Source organism: Varanus komodoensis, unplaced genomic scaffold, assembly GCF_004798865.1.
Source record: "Varanus komodoensis strain SLA01 unplaced genomic scaffold, ASM479886v1 scaffold4, whole genome shotgun sequence".
NCBI classification, from domain to species: Eukaryota; Metazoa; Chordata; class Lepidosauria; order Squamata; family Varanidae; genus Varanus; species Varanus komodoensis.
The window spans coordinates 16,127,851-16,144,367 of record NW_025335941.1 but is presented as its reverse complement, the minus strand read 5'-3'; the positions used below and the strand labels follow the sequence as shown (position 1 = coordinate 16,144,367).

General features: G+C 40.9%; 1 protein-coding gene across 1 annotated transcript in view; it reads right to left on the bottom strand.

The window, feature by feature from the left end:
• The window catches only part of GRIK1 (glutamate ionotropic receptor kainate type subunit 1), a 174,886-nt gene extending 159,679 nt beyond the window's left edge, over positions 1 to 15,207 (bottom strand). Inside the window, exon 1 of the mRNA XM_044441749.1 lies at positions 15,136 to 15,207. Coding sequence (XP_044297684.1) covers positions 15,136 to 15,207 — 72 coding nt within the window. The remainder of the gene's footprint in view (positions 1 to 15,135) is intronic.
• Positions 15,208 to 16,517: the final 1,310 nt, after the last annotated feature.

Sequence of the window (16,517 nt, the reverse complement as noted above, 5' to 3'; positions counted from 1 at the left end):
ACATACCAGTACCAAATAACCTTTTAAAAAGCATGCACAACTCAGCCCTACTAATGAAACATTTTTCTTGTTGATTAAAACTAGTTCCTCACTAATTAATTACAGATTTTGTCAATTAATCTGCCAATTAAACAGATTGAGAACATAAGAAAAGCCAAGCTGGATTAGTCCAATGGCTTATTCTTCAGCTTTTGGTCTTCACATGGGCCAGCCCAATGCCCATGGGAAACCCACAACCAGGACAGGTGCATACCAAACAGTATGCAGAGGTATATTGCCTCTAATACTGGAAGTACATGTGACCATCATGACTAATCACCATTACGTGTAACCTTAGTGAATAGCCTTCCTCTTCATGAATTTGTCTAATCCTCTTTCAAGCCCATCCATTTTGATGCTCATCACTACAGTTTGTGGTAGCAAATTCCATAGTTTAACTATGAGCTGTGTGAACTTCTTTTTATCTGTCCAAATAAAAGGAAACAGCTTCACTGGATGATCCATTTTAGTACTATAAGAGAGGAAGACAATCCACTTTGTCCGCACTATGAGATAGCTTTCAGCCCTTACAAGTTTCAACTGGCTTTAGTTGCTGAGTCATTAAAATACAGTTTTGATTTGATTTTTAATGGTGGTTTATTGTTTTATTTTTATATTGTATTTTGTTGTATTCATTAATTGATTTATCCCTGCCCAGCAAACTTCAAAAATTGGACAGTAAAGAAATATAATAATGAAAATAATGTGTCATTGTAACTAAATTTTAATACAAGCAAAGACTTAGTCATACATTGTATATTTTCTCTTATTTTTTCCTCTTGTTTTCTTGCTTGTTTGTTTTCTGTGAATATTGGGTAAAACTCCCCAGTAGATGTTGCTAGTTGTGCTTGTAAAATATTTATTTGTGAAAGGCAGCTAGCTTGCCTTGTGTTGAGCAATGTCAAAGCTTTCTTATAGGCTTTCTTGAATTCCAGTTAGAATTGAGAGGCTCAATTTTAATGAAAGTTGGCTTAGACCACAGCTGTTTCCTGAAAAACTAAATGTTTACTAAGGATCTGTGTGCAGGCTAAGAAGAGACCACTCCACCTGGAAAAGCCCAGGTATACATAAATTAGCACAAAAAGAGTATCCATACATGATGCTGTTTCTGCAGAAACCTTGTCTCTAGCATCTGGCAGCATTTTGTAATTTCAGAATAATATTCCATTGAAAAAACCAGTACAAGTTGTTATAATAAAATAATAAAAACATCATTATATTGCACTTGAATTATTTAAATAAATTTTGTTTCATTACAAAGAGTACTGGACTTTGGGCTAGAGTCCTGTCAGTATAGTTTTGCACAGTCTCTCATTTTTTCCAGTTTAACTCCCAAACTTTGATTCCCCCCCTCCAATTTTAAGAAGTTTGTCCTGCAAATTTGTACAGATTTGCATTTTCCTATACAGGTATTTTTGTGTGCAATTTTGTCCAATGCACGCATATTCTGCAAACAATATTCCTGAAGCAATGCTATTATTATTTTCACTACTATATGCATATACATTTTGTATGAATGTTTAGACTGGAAAAATTGCAATATTCATAAATTTAAAAGAAGGACTGAATTTTACTTTACATAAAGGTTTGAAAGTCTAAAATTAGATAAGGGCACATTCCAAAATCTTATTTTGGGGGGAGGGGTCCTAGAACTCCCAGTATTCCTCATCCCTCATGTCAATTGCAAATGCTGAAACTTCTAGGCCTTTGTTAACCCAAACATGCATAGGTTTGTACCCTAAGTTAATGTTAACATATGAACTGAACAAATGTCTCCCTTATCCTTTCTTAGGCTATTTCATGGATTATCCATATGCTAATCTAGGTTTGCCAACAAGTTTACAAGAGTGCATCATAGCTCCTTGATGAGTAACAGTGTGAAAAGTTTGCTTTCAAGTCAGCTTTTGTTATATTCAAATTTTACATTTTGGATGTGCACTTAAATCTTGGATATACATCTAAAGATAAATGTGATGTGCAAAATGAATGTGAGACAATAATGAAGGTTAAAGTCACCCTTTCTCAGCCTCAGTTCCCAGATCTTTAAAATGACAGCTATCTTGGTCTCCCTCTTAAGTTTTTTGTCACTGTAAAGAAGATATACATAAGAAGATGCATATTAAGGGATACCATCCAAAGTGCAGTATGCTTAATGTCCACTGACTTCAACAAGAATGAGTTAAGCACATCAGATGATAAATTCTTCCTTTGAAATGTGCTTAACTTTGATGGACCGTCAGCTGGCACCGTGTGGTGTGGTCCAGAGTGTGAAACTGGGGTGGGGAGACCCAGGTTCGGATCCACATTCGCCCATAATACTGAGTAGGTCAATCCTTGGCTTTCTGGAAATCACTCTCTTTCTTTTTCAGGGACAGACTAAATGTTCATTTAGCCTTTTATTTACTACACCTGAAGTGCACTACGCCCCCATTTGGATCAAAACCACGACACTTTAGGGTGCAAAGATCCCTCTGTTATTGTCTCAGAATTTCATATATACCCCATTGGATGAAGATGGAAGGAGGAAGAGAGAGAACTTCCATTGATTCCAATGGAGAATCAATGGAGATTTCTTTCTTTCTTTCTTTCTTTCTTTCTTTCTTTCTTTCTTTCTCTCTCTCTCTCTCTCTCTCTCTCTCTCTCTCTCTCTCTCTCTCTCTCTTTCTTTCTTTCTTTCTTTCTTTCTTTCTTTTAAACCCACCCAATGGTGATGAAAATGGAAGATGCTTAATCCTGCTTCTCCCTGAGTGCCATGTTCCCAATCCAAATTAGGACTGTGTGTGTTTACAGGGGAGTAAATTAAACAACTATCAAACTGAAATTTTTAAAAAAATCATTAAAGGAATATTTAGTTTGACCCTTAGAGTAATCTCCCATAAAGGGTCCTTATTAGGATAAAACAAGGGGAAGGGTCATATGAGAACAATGTGCTTTTCTTGAAGGCGAGGTAGGATATAAATCTGTTAAAGATTTAAATAAAAATAACACCCACCAGGAACACTGACAACTTGGAGGAGGTTTTTTATATCTCTATAACTGTCACTCCATGAAATTCAGGAGGTTCGGAGTTTCCTTTAATATCCTCCTGCATACACACAGAAACACCACACAATCCTTTGACAACTGGCTGCAGTGAATGCAACTAAGAACGGTCCCCCTGGAATGAGCATGAGCCGGGCAAAGCAGTGCAGCAACTATTTGCTGCATTGCTCACTAGAGCACTTTTGTACAACTCCCAGTCACTTCGGGGGGAAATGCTGCCATCCCCGACGCACTGTGGGGTCAGTTTGAGAGTCTTTAGAGTAGCTTCAATCATCACTGAATGTGTTTATTCATTTAAAAATGGGTTTAAATTATGCATGTAATTTTTTTATTAGCCTCAGCAGATAAAGGAGGAAGCAAGATAATACGAGCATCCCCTTCTTAAATCTGTCCTATAATCATAAACTAGGACGAACTGGGTTTCGAGGTCACAGATCCAAAGCTAGGCAGTAAAACTAATCAGTTCTGCTGACAGGATTTTTTAATTTTTTTTTTAATGCTGAACAATCTCTGGATCAGTCAGTCAAATCAAGCTGCCTTTCCACGAAAAGAAGATTAAAGATAGTTGCTTAAAATACTTGGAGGAGAGGAAAGATTTAAGCTTTATTACTGAACAGCATGTACAAAATAGTCCATAATGAAAGGGGGGGGGCATTTAAATAGTTTTCTTCCACCAGAGTAAACAGAACTTAGTAGCAAAAGGCAGGCCATATGGATTGACTTAGGAGTTTACAGGAGGACGGGAGATAAAACTCTTGTTCCCTGAGTACGTAAAATTAGGAGATCTACTTTCAGTATGAGGGAAATAATATACTTGCATTATAAAGAAGGTAATGGGCTACTAAGAATAATATAGAAAACTTTTAATAACTATATATACAGCCAGAATGAGACCGAGAGAAAGAATTATAGCTAAATATGAGTGATTATAATCTTAGCAAGATGTGCTTGCTTTCCAACTCTTCTTTCAGCTGCAAGAATCATCCCAAAATTTATGTCCACAGATAAGGGCTAACATACGAAATTCTCTGTGCTTCCTGGTCTTAACAAAAATACCTGCAGCCTGTTGGTTTATGTGTAACTAACTGCAGATTAGAAATGTCATGTACAGCAATGCATCATGCTGTATGTAATGAATCCATTTCTCAGCCAGCAGAATAGAAAAATATATTGACTTAAGATGAATATTAAGATCATGCAAGAACTCAGAAGCAATAGAGGGACATTTTGGACAGGGACTCTGGAGACCTGGGTCTAGTCCCTGTTTGTTCATGAAGTGCGCTGGGTGACTTTAGGCTTGAACTGATCCTTGGCCTAACAAACCCCACAGAATTGCCATGGCAATAATATGAAAAAAGGTAGTGTAGAAATGTGAAAGAATGCAGGGTAAAAAGTAAAAGAAAGAATCCACAAAATATGCAGAACTACAGTATGGGGCCGGTTCACACGTGGGTTTCGATGCATATGTTTACCAAATTGTGCATGGGAACATCCTTAGGCTTGCTGGCCAGAGTTGTATATGGCTGCTTGCTGGATTACCCAACACCTCTGGGGCAGGGACAGAATATGCTCCTGCATATGCAATTGATCAATTTTACTATGGTCGTAGTACTGCATATGCCAACATGGGCCAGCATAACAAGTTAAGAATTAAAATAAGTTAAAACAAGTTACTTTTCTGTCACCCCAATTAAAATGAGAATTGAAATGAAAATGAATATTGATTGGGCACCTGCATGCTGTACACTCATAGCAGCAGCTTGGAAACAGTAGGGATGAAGTTCACTTTCCTTACAGGGCATATCTGATGGTTGAATAGTATTCTTAATTCAGCTAAGACCTACACAGTCAATAACTGGACAGGCAATGACCTCAAATCAGACACTTTTTAATTGCTGTTTAAGATCCTTCATTTGTGATGTGATAAATTTCCTTCATATTACAGACTCCAAGGCTGCTGTGCAAACCATGAATTATAAGAATTATACAGTTCTGCATTTAATTTATCTTTAGTCATTAAATACTGTTAAACATTTGAATGTGCAATGTGAATGGTGTGCATGCTGTTTTATCTGTGTCATTTGCATTTATTTAAATAGATTCTATGTATGTGAAAGGATACAAGTGTTAATGCAATTTAATGTATCTAGCATTTTCCAATTGCAGCAACCTTTTTCTGATTATTTCTTTTATGGTATTTTAGAAGCTTGAAATCAAGAGCTAATTGTTGACCATTTGGCTTTAATTGAATCCTAACCAATTGCCTTTGCATAAATCTGTGAAATTCACCCATGTTTGAATGCCACATCAGAGCAAAGCACAGACTTCCAAGGGATTACATCCTACTGATTCTTTGAAACATTGTTCTACTCTGAAATAAAATTCCAAGCTCAAGTAGATTTTTAACACAAAAGTCCAAGTGCCCAAAGAAAGAAAATTCCATAAGCAATGGGTCTGCTGATTTCTTAACAGCTACCATGAAACTATAGAGAAGCATGGTACAGTCAAGTATATATGTGAAACAGGAATTTCTAAACCCTGTGGCATGCTGGTACAAAACAGAGGGAAAAGCCAAGCCCTGATTTCTCACTTAACATTTCTAGTTTATACTGGGTATATATCCAAATGTAGAATATATATCCATATGGTCAAATATATGTATAATCACTTCTAAATTCAAGACTGTGGGTTCCTGTATGGAGTAGATCCATCTTTTTTTGGTCTTCCTTTTCATCTTCTGCCTTTGACTTTCTCTAGTATCAAACATCTTCTCCAGTAAGTCTTGCCTTCTCATGAAGTGCTCAAATTAAGTTAGCGTCAGATTTGTTATTTTTGGTGCTAAGCAAAGTTCTGGCTTGATTTGATCTAGGGTCCACTTGTTTTTCTTTCTGTCAGTCCAAGGTATTCACTACACTCCAGCACCCTGTTTTGAATACATCTTTTTCTTTTCCTGTCAGCTTTCTTTGATGTCCAGCTGCACACCCCTGCATTAGTGATCAGGAAAACAATCATCTGGATGATCATGGCCTTGGTCACCAATGAAATGTCCTTACATTTGATGATCTTTTCTGGTTCCTTTATTGCTGCCCTTCCAGGTTTCAGTCTTTTTTGATTTGACTTTGGCTCTTAAACACAAATATACTAAGGAAGAAGCTGCCAAAGTGTTTGTTACTAAGTGGATGTGTTGCAAATCATTTTTAGACAAATTGTAACTTAATTACAATGTGATTAAATGTAATTGCAGGTGATGAACATGTGGAATCCAAAACTTAAATTGCCAGCTTTGACTGTAGGATGATTTCAGAAGATCAGGATATCATCACCATCACCATCACCCATTCTAAAGATAAGATTATATGCTGTATCACATGATGCAACAAGCATTTTTCATTCATAGCAGAACTCACTATATTACCATATATCATTGGATAAACTGGTGTTTGTAGAATGGTAAAGGCAAAACTATCAATCAGTGTGATTCAACAGTGGTGATAAATGTTTTTGATGACTACCATTTCGGGGAGAGTTATCATTCACCCAATTGGTGAAATATATTATTGCAGCCATATGTTTTAAGACTTTATTATAAATACGGTTGATTGCCTCTTTCTCATACACAACAACTTAATAAGATGTTTCCTTCAAGGTTCATTCATTGTGTGAATTAATTATTGAAAAAGTACATGACTGAACCAACAGGACCTGCAATACACATAGCAACAAGACCTGTATCAAACATCTCTTCCTCCGAGATCCAGCAACAGGTCATGACCACTGAGCACACTCCATCCTTATAGGAATTTGGGGGATGATTGATCATCTAGAGGTTTTTGCTTGTTTCCCTAAAATTCCTTATATATTTCTACAACACATGGGGCTACCTCAAGCCTTCTGAGATCAACCTTAGCTAGATAAGGATCTATACTAGTAGAACTGAGTTTCCCATTAGGATTCAGGTTACTTTGGCATAAGTGGAGAGTATAAAAGAGGACTCCTATACTGTGTCTATCAGCAAAGAGTGCCCAAGTTATTTTTTAAAAATGGTTTTGGGCAGTCCCAGTTCAGAGCAGTAGACTACGATGGGCACTGGCAACATGTGTCTCTACAAGGTATGTAGGTTATTTGCCAGCACTGAGCAGCTGTCAAGGAAAGCAGAGACAGTCTGGATTCATATCAAAGATCTATTAAAGTTGCAAGGGCTGTGCATACATTTCAAATGCAGTAGCTTGAACCAACATACACCAACATCCACAAGACCTATTCATGTGGACCCTTTATGATTCCCCACAAGGTATCCAAGCAAACATCACGTTTACTGAAACTCTCATCTTCCAGTTGCTGTAAATTGGTGTTCAATTTTTAAAGTGTATAAACAGTTCCATGAAATTTTGCATCATATGACCAAACAATGTAATGACTACATGAAATCAATATTCATTCATTCATTCATTCATTAATCTTGACATATCCTTTCCCAGATACTGCTAACATCATCCCGTGTCCACTGCTATGCAAGTGGGCCAGTGTTCAGCAGGGTTATTATTGGGATCAGCAGTGCCAGACACTTGCTGAAGCCCATAACCCAGCAAGTGGCCCACTACCAAGCCAGGAATGCCTCTTCCTCTTTCTTGCTGTAAGAACCAATCAATCTGACACCTCCAAGTAAGACAGCAGTGAGAGAACCAAGGAAAAGGAGCAGCCACTGCGACTTACTCTGTCCTCTCCACCAGAGGAGCTGTGAAGATTGGGCTCAAGGGCAAATGACTGGACAGCAACAATTGCAGCAAGGGAAAGCTGGGACTGCTAAGCGAAGGAGGCCTACAGAGAGCTCCTTATTCAGCCCCCTACCAAATAAAAAAATAAAAAATCCAAAGCTGGCACTGGTCTTCTAATCTGGATTAGACTGAGAGTTCTAACAAAGAAGGTGATCCAGATCCCTACCACGGCTTACCCTATCTACCCTCCTACTGACCTCCATCCTACATGTGTAGACCTGCATGGATGACAGAAGAGCTCAGCAATCAGGAGGTATCTCTCCTTGTTAATCACACTGGAGTTTCATAGCAGACAGGTTCTTCCTATGAACAGAAATGATTTTTATATCTATTAAATCAAGTGTATTGGGTTCATGAACTTTGAATATTGGGGAATAATATACTGAATATGTGTGTGCATATATAGATAACATTTCTGTTATTACTGGCAAGTGAACTGCAAGCTCATACATCAAAGAAAAGAGTTTTGCAAAAGGTGTTTGGAGCTAGTAAGCCTGCTGAAATCAAAATATTATATACTCAAAAAGCCAGCCTATTGTTTCTGGATAGGGAAAAATAAGTCTCTGATCCTGTATTCTGGTGTGGTTGTCCATCCTTTCAGTAAGGTTTTCAGATATATAGAACATGATCCATGGGGAAATTCTACTGCATAAGCCTCCTTTGAAATGAATGGGGGTTACACAAATTCATTTCAGTGGGGCTCCTACAGGGCAACTTCCCAGTAAATTGTGACTATAGTGCTTTGAAATTGTATTACACTGCTGAACTTTCTGTTTCTCATGGAATTTTTATGCATTTCAAGGTATTTTTGCCTTGACTTGAAGAACCTGGCAATACATTTCCAGAAAACAGTTTAAACAGGAGACAAGAACATTAAATCATCATCACCTAACAAGAATTCACATGATGTCACTAACTTCCATGATCATATTTAGACTTACACCAGCATCTTTTCTTAGTTAGTCAACTGAAATGATTCTTTTAATAATTAAAGATAAGAGAGGGGGGTTAAAATGAAAAACAATGCTAATTTTCTTTGACTTCTAACTGAAAAGTTTTCTTTAAATATGCTGCTTATGGATTTGGCTTCTTTTAACTTCTTCATTTTTAAATTTGATCAATGATCTATAACCTTCTTACATCAACATTTAATTGTTGGTTTAATATCATAAGCCAACTTGGGAAAACTGTAGCTAAGAATGCATTAATTAATTAAACTGGTATTTGTTTTATATATTGGTTTGACTACAGTCCTAGTTTCACTGAAATCAACAACAGTTTTCCCATTAATGGAACCAGTTTTGTTGTGCTAAAAGATTTGAGTAGAATCAAATCATAGTGATGGCCTCAGTTCTGAATCTTGACAGATTTCTATCCCACAAGTTCCACACTGAACAGTAGCCATTCAGGGTAGAGAGCCCTAGACACAGCCGTATGTGTGGAACTTTTATGGACATGCAAACAAATATGCATACTTAGTGTTTTAAACCCATAATCCACATATGTTTAGCTGGTGGAAACCAGAGACCAATCTTTCTCCCTATCTTTTCTCCTTCTAAGAAGATCAAAAGAAGAGGTTTCTAACTATGGTCTTTATTCTGTTAAAAGTAGACCAGTCAGCTTGGCTTTATGATAAATAATGAATATTGCACAGGTCATTCACAAAAGCCATCAGTCAAGTTAAGGAGCAGCTAAATTAGGGGATTACTGCTCATGCAAAGAAGTTGATTCTAAATTAAATACCCCTGCTTCCTTCCCAACCAGAGTTAGCTCCACCCTCATGAAGGTTCCTGCTGCTTGTGGGCCAGATGGTAGGAATACCAGATATTACTAATTGGTCTGTTCTTTGATCTGATGCCATATGATGGGGCTGATAATCACATCTGTCCCTCTCTGGCTCCACTCATTCAACAGTGTATCCCTCAGAACAAGAGCTGGTCTAGCTCTCACCAGCCACAGGCATTTCAGCTAAGAATTCCACCACTACCTTTTCTTCTAGTTCAGGTTCAGACACTGAAGTAACCACCCCGGAATGCTGTATTTTGGAAGAAACAGGATCAGTCCTGTTTCATCAGTATTCACAGATACTGAATGCCTGAATGAGGACAAAATATGAAGATTAGAGAAGATATGCCATAAGCATCCTCTGTGATGTCAAAAGTACTAGCTATTAAGTATATGTGACACTTATGCACTGACAAGTCCCAGAACACTCATAGTTGTAATCTGACAGTTTGCCATATGGATGCTAAAGTACAAAACATGGAAAAAAAACTCCTTTTGAGGAAGCCTCTTCCTCACCTTCTCACTGTACATCTAGGTGTCACCAGTAACTTGGAATTAGTTATTCCATTTTCACAGGTCACTAAACTTATAATAAAAGGTGCTATAAAAAATACTGTCGATCCAGATATGACCACTTGGAAACAATTAATTCACATTACAGATTTGTATCTTTATTGATTGTTAATCCTGTCGGGCTTTGACCATCTCCTAAGCAGTAAGCTCCATTAAACACAGAGGGGATTACTTCTGAGTCAACATGAACAGGAATGGTGTGGCATGACCCTCAACTGCTTTCCAGACTGCTCCCACTACACACCACCTTTGGAGTAGCTTGACCAAGCAGTGGGCATCATTGCAATGCTTAGCAAATCCTGTTGAGTGGATTCTGGCAGAACACATGCTCACTTAAATGAGGAGAAATTTACTGGTCAATATAGACAGAAGAACATATATTTCCTGTGTAATATGAAAGTAAAGTGAAAAAGTAAATATAATTGGTAGCAAGATAAATATTTAAGCTGGATGGTATCATTAACATGGTGTAAGTGATCCATAACTAGCTCCTAAAATTACAAATCCAGTTGCTGTCCCCTCAGAGATGGTAGTGTCAGTGTGGGTTGAATAAGAACACATAGAAATGTTGTCTACCAGCCACAAACTACCTGTGGGAATCCTGTTATTTTCAACAGTAGTAATACATAATAATTCATAGAGACTGAGGAGTGTTACAGTACAGGGAAGTATGTAACAGAGTATAAAGAAAACATGACTGTAGGGATTTGGCCCACTGGTCCTATAGAAGAGGCTTCAGAGAAGAAGGAAGGATCAGAATCCACCCTGAAAAAGTGATTTGTTTTTTTCACTTTGCAAGGGAGGAGAGGTATCAGTTGAGAATCAACTTTTTATCATCAAGCCAGAATTCCCTAACAGCCATAATTCTAACTTCGCTTGTTTCTTTTGCTATTGACATCTGCAATGCTCTTCACTTGTGCTGCAAACCAGCCTAGCTGGTCATGACAAAGTCTTCTCTGCCCTTGCCTGCTTGGAAAGAGGGGGGAAAAACAACCACGACAGTTACATACCCTCCACGTTTAGAAACTTGCCCTATCTAGGCATTATGAACCTAGGACAAAAACATGAGAGGGAGGATCTTTCTAGCCATACATCTCTTCTTTGACAAATATATCTCCTTTGTCATGATCTTCCAGTATTCTGTCTCATATGAAAAGCCTTGTGGATAGAGGAGGTTTTCTCCTTCAGACAGTCACCCTCCATGAGTTGTAGTCCTTCTATTTAGGCATGTACCCTTCTTGTTCAGAACACCTAAACACTCTATAGAATCTGAGCTGAGCAGATAATGGTTCCCCTGACCTCTATTACTACACTGATATTTCTGATAAAGGGAAAACAAAGAGCCATGAAACCATCCTGTCTTCTATCCTTTTTAGGATTCTGATGCTTTATGTCAGTTGCTCAGCAAATTCAGCTGACCAGATTCTTTCTATCTGTCCCCTTTCTGAGAGCCCATGTCCTGCTTTTAAGTGACCCATGACTTCTAACCATCTAGTCAAAGTCTCAGCAAGTTTTTATGTAATAAGTCTTCATTTTCGTGCTGAGCCATTTTGTTATTTTTAAAATTTACTGGGAAATAAACACTTTGGTTCAAAATGACACAGATAAGTGGAACAAGACACAGACAATTTCTCCATTGGACATGGCCATGTAATTTAACATCCCAAAGAGCAGGAATCACATCACATGTCAAGAAGCCATGTATCACCCTTTGTCATGGGTGAACAACCCATGGGAGGTATTTTTCCAAGCTGATATGGAACATAGAAAGTCTGACTTATTCTAGAAGGAAGAAAATACTTAAAGGTTGATGCACAAGAATTGGAATGCTACATTTGTCCCATCTATCAAAGGAGTCAGTTAGGTTAATATTTGTCCAAGCTTAATAGCAAAATACTTTTATGCCAGACTAGTTCCTGCTAAGTAGCATTATGGTGTAAGAACCTGAAACATTCAACACAATGTGTTTTTCTGAGACAATTCTGTTGCAATGCTAGACTATCATTGGTGTTAGGTAACTAAGTGTGCTGCTCCCTCCCCTCTCCTCATGCAACATGGCCCCAAAGGGGAGATCAGAGCATCTGCTTCTACGTACAACTGCAGTTTGCCAGTAAAGACAAACCAAGGACTGTGATTAGTTTTGCCTATGGCTAACCAAACAGGTCAAGATCAGAAACCAGGATTGATCTTGGCTTGTTTGGACAAGGCATAGTTGTGAATACCGCAGTTTGTTCTGGTTTGGACAACACCAGCAGCTGTGATTAGCTAAAAATAGAAGAAGATGCTTCAACTCTCCTATTCATGGCTATATAGGAGCAAGAGAAGAGATGGGAGAACATGGTTGCGTGGCCATGTAAATGATGGTTTAGCATTGTATCTAAACCTAGTCTCTCTTTTGTACACATATGCTAGTTCATACATACAGCTGCTGATTTGAAAAGGTGCTTCCTTTCTGGAGTGTCTAGTGCTACTTCAGAAGAGTAAGTGTAACTCGGTTGCTGTAATCTAAACATGCTTGTTCCAGTACCACTGCCACAAACCCTGAACAGCACCCTGGAGCTATTACAAGATTTTGTATCACTCTGGAGTGGACAGGGCAGCGACCTCTTGCACAACTTGGCCCTCCTGGACAACTTCCTCTATAGGCTTTCTATCCCAGCAGAAACCATAAAAATAAGTGTAAATGTGTATCACAAAACAAGATAAAGCATGGAAATTTCTGAGATAGCAAACCAAATTTGCTGCTCTCCATGAATGATATTGGGCTTGAGCTGCAACAGTTCAAAGAAGGCTGAGCACATTCATCTGGGCTGTTCATCTGCCACTTTCATCTCACATAATCTGAAATTTCATCTCAGCACCAGAACTTCAATGTAGTTGAATTCAAGTTTATCCTAAGCTTGCTTGCTGTGTTCCAAAGCAGCTTATTCACCATTGAATATATTACCATAGCATATCCAGCATTAGCCTAATCATAAGGGAGAGCTTACTGGGACCATTCATATAGGTAAAGATTAGATATGATACAAATAAAGGTTTTTCAATAGGAAGGCACAAGATAACATCCTCATTAGTGTCTTATGGGCTGTTTCCATTACATATGTTTAGATGTACGTATATCGCTATCCTTTAGGGCCAATTTTCCCGTGACCAGTTGCAGAAATATTGTTGTATGAAGACCGCATCTTTTCATTTTTAATGCATATATCTCTGCCACACCTATTTCTTCAATAGTTACTGTATTCTCATACTATTAAAAAACTAGTTAGGCGGAATATGCATTTTGTTTCTGTAGCCTATACAAAAATAACTACTTATAAAGGATAGATGCCAAATATTCTGGTTCTTCATGTTCTTCTTAACTTGTAAGAAATCCCCTTGCCATTTTCTATAACCAAGGTTCTAATGCCACAAGAACAATTTTTTCAGAGCTCAACTTATCTTCAGAGTATATAATCATATGTTGATTGATATAAGTGAATTTCCTCCCTTTGACAGGTGCATTTTCACTTATAAATCACCACATCTCTGCAAGAGTTGTAAAGGGCAAACTTTGACAGATGTTCCTCCTCATGCTTTAAAGTTCAGTTAGTATAAAGGAAGGCAGTCAAAGATTCTGATTCCCATTTTATGTTTATTTTCCCAAGGTCTGCTTTAGTTTCTCTCTAACTCTTTTGATACTTGGTATTCACTGTCTCACTTGACTGATACAAGAAGTCAGCTGTAGAGAAGGAATGTTTCCTGTGAACTTTGCCTGGTTACCATGGAGTAAGTTTTCTCTTTAACTCTCTTCCTCAGAGCCTACACATATGTACATTTGTGCCAAGCAAGGGTCCTGACAAGATCAGAAATGGTGACACCATCATCAGCAACAACCAGCCTGTGTCCCAACAAGGTGCTATACTATTTGCAATCTGAGTTTTCTGCTCCACTTTCATGTAGAAATATAATTACTTTCTGGTTTGCTTGTTTAGATTATGGAGTCATTCTCTCTTTGGTGCTATAAATGTTGCAAAGAATAAAAGTTAGTATTTTAAATAACATATATATTAGACAATGTGTGATTTAGACTGTTTCCTTATTTTGACATTTCTAAAAATGTCTGTGAATATTGGCAAAGTCAGTTCAACCCCCCCCCCCCCCCCTTTTTTAAAATTCAGCTTTCTAAATTGGTAGGAAAAAACCACAACAGAAATAAGTAACTGGCAGCTCCATATTCGTTCCCCTGATATTTTGATAACTAACCTCTGCCTTCTGCCTCACAGACACACACAAATATAGTTCTGTGGGTGCCACCATTAATGCAGAGCAAAATCCACAACCGAGGGATTTGCTACATTATCCTATTCTGCCCACCAGACCACAGAAATACACTCTGAAATAAAAGTCCGGGGCAGAACCACCATTTCTCTACTCCAATCATGCAAAAAACAAACAGGGTGACAATTATAAGCAGTGGAGATAAGAAATTGACAGGTAATATCCAGAGAGAGATGTGGATTTCATAAGCAAACCAGGCAAAATTTATTTATAACGAAGAGCAGAGCAGAGCAGAGCCACACACACACACAAACTTCCTTTGCTTATTCTGCCTGTCAACTAATTCTCAGAGAGAGCTTCCGAGCAATTTCAATTGGCGGAGTGGGGCGTGCGTGCGTGCGTCCGTGCGTGTGTGTGTGTGATCCAGACCCGAGAAGCAGGAGGGAAGAGAGGAAGGGCAGGGCGTCAGCATCTCGCGGGGAACGGGGACCAAGTCCGCCAGCCCAGGGGCACGAGGTCAGTGGCGTGCCGCGCAGTGGCTGCGGCTCTCCCGGGGCCAGGAGCAGTCACTCCGCCCTGCAGCCCGTAGCAGGGACGCAGGAGCCCAGCAGTAAGCCTTCCACGTACCGTGCGGGAAAGGAGGAGGCGTGCGCAGACTTACACACGCCGATGCCCCTTTCTGGTCAGCGATTCCTCCGTGGGGTGCTGCTGTGGCGGGATGGGGGACGCTCATCCCGCGTGCACCGGCCGCCACATGATACCACCGATGGCAGGCTGCCGGGGTACGCGGCGGGTGGGTGGGCTGGGGGCTTCCCGTCTACTCGCGACAGCCGCGGAGAAGCCACGCAAACGCGCGCCCGCCCGCCCGCCCGCCCCGCGCTGCACTCACCGATCCTGAGCACTTGCTGGGAAGTCTGAGGGATGCCGAGACCGACGCAGAGGAGGAGGAAGACGAGTCCCCTGCCGGCCTCCATGGCAGAGTCCCTGGGCTCGCGGCAGAGGGCTCTGTCCATCTCCTTCACTCCTCGCGCGGGCTCATGCTTCAGCCGCTCGGCCACGCCGCTTGCTCGCTCTCAGGCATCCGCTGCTCCCGCCTGGGCTGGGTCGCTGCCCCTCATGCTTTCCTGCGCTCCTCGCTCATGGCAGAGGGAAGGAAGGGACGGGGGGGGGGCTGGGGCTGGCGGCGGGGGGCTGCGCGCCTTACACCATGAAGGGAGCCGCCGAGCGGGTGCCTCGGGGATCCGCGGCGATCTCTCCGGGTTTCTCCGGCTCCCTCCCTCGCTCCCTCCCTCCGCCGCTCTAGCCCATCATCGCTCCGCGCTGCATCCGCGGGCTGCCGAGCCGCAAGAATGGGGTCTCCTCCACGTCGTCCAGACTGGGGCAGCGATTCATTTAGGGGAGAAAGTTGCCGCTCGAAATGGCCGGTGCGGCTCCCTCATCCGACCTGCCGCCAAGTGCAAAAGTGGGAAAGCGCAGGCGGGCAGGGAAGCGACGGGAAGCGGAGTTCTTGGAAGCGCAGGAGCCCCGGCAGTCGAGCCGCCGCCGCCGCCGCTCCCTCCGACACACACACGCAAACTAAACTACTTTCTGCCTCCCCGCTCCAGAAGCGATGAGACCTGCGCCTGCCTCCAGACGACCCAGGCCAGCCTCATCTCCGCGTCGGCCAGAGCTGGCGCCGCTCTCCGGGAGCCTTCGAGGACACTGTCGACTCGCAGCTGGACCATTGGACAAAAGTGAGCGAAAATCCCCGGGTGACGTCAGCCGGGCTCTCCGAGGCTGTGCACCTCCACTCCCCCCCCCCCCACGTCCTCGTCCCCGGGTTGCGCGCTCTTCCTCTCCTTTCCCGGCTGCTGCCAATGGATCAGCAGACCTCTGCGGCTCCAGCACCAGATCGCGAAGGCTGCATCTTCCCGCGGGACGGATGCTGGAACTTTTCTCAGCCAGGGCTCCAGGCTCAGGGCTGTTTCCGAGGCCAAAATTCTCCTTGGGGGCATGAAGAGTGGGAATGGGAAGCAGGGAAGGAGGGAGGTCCTTGAACATATG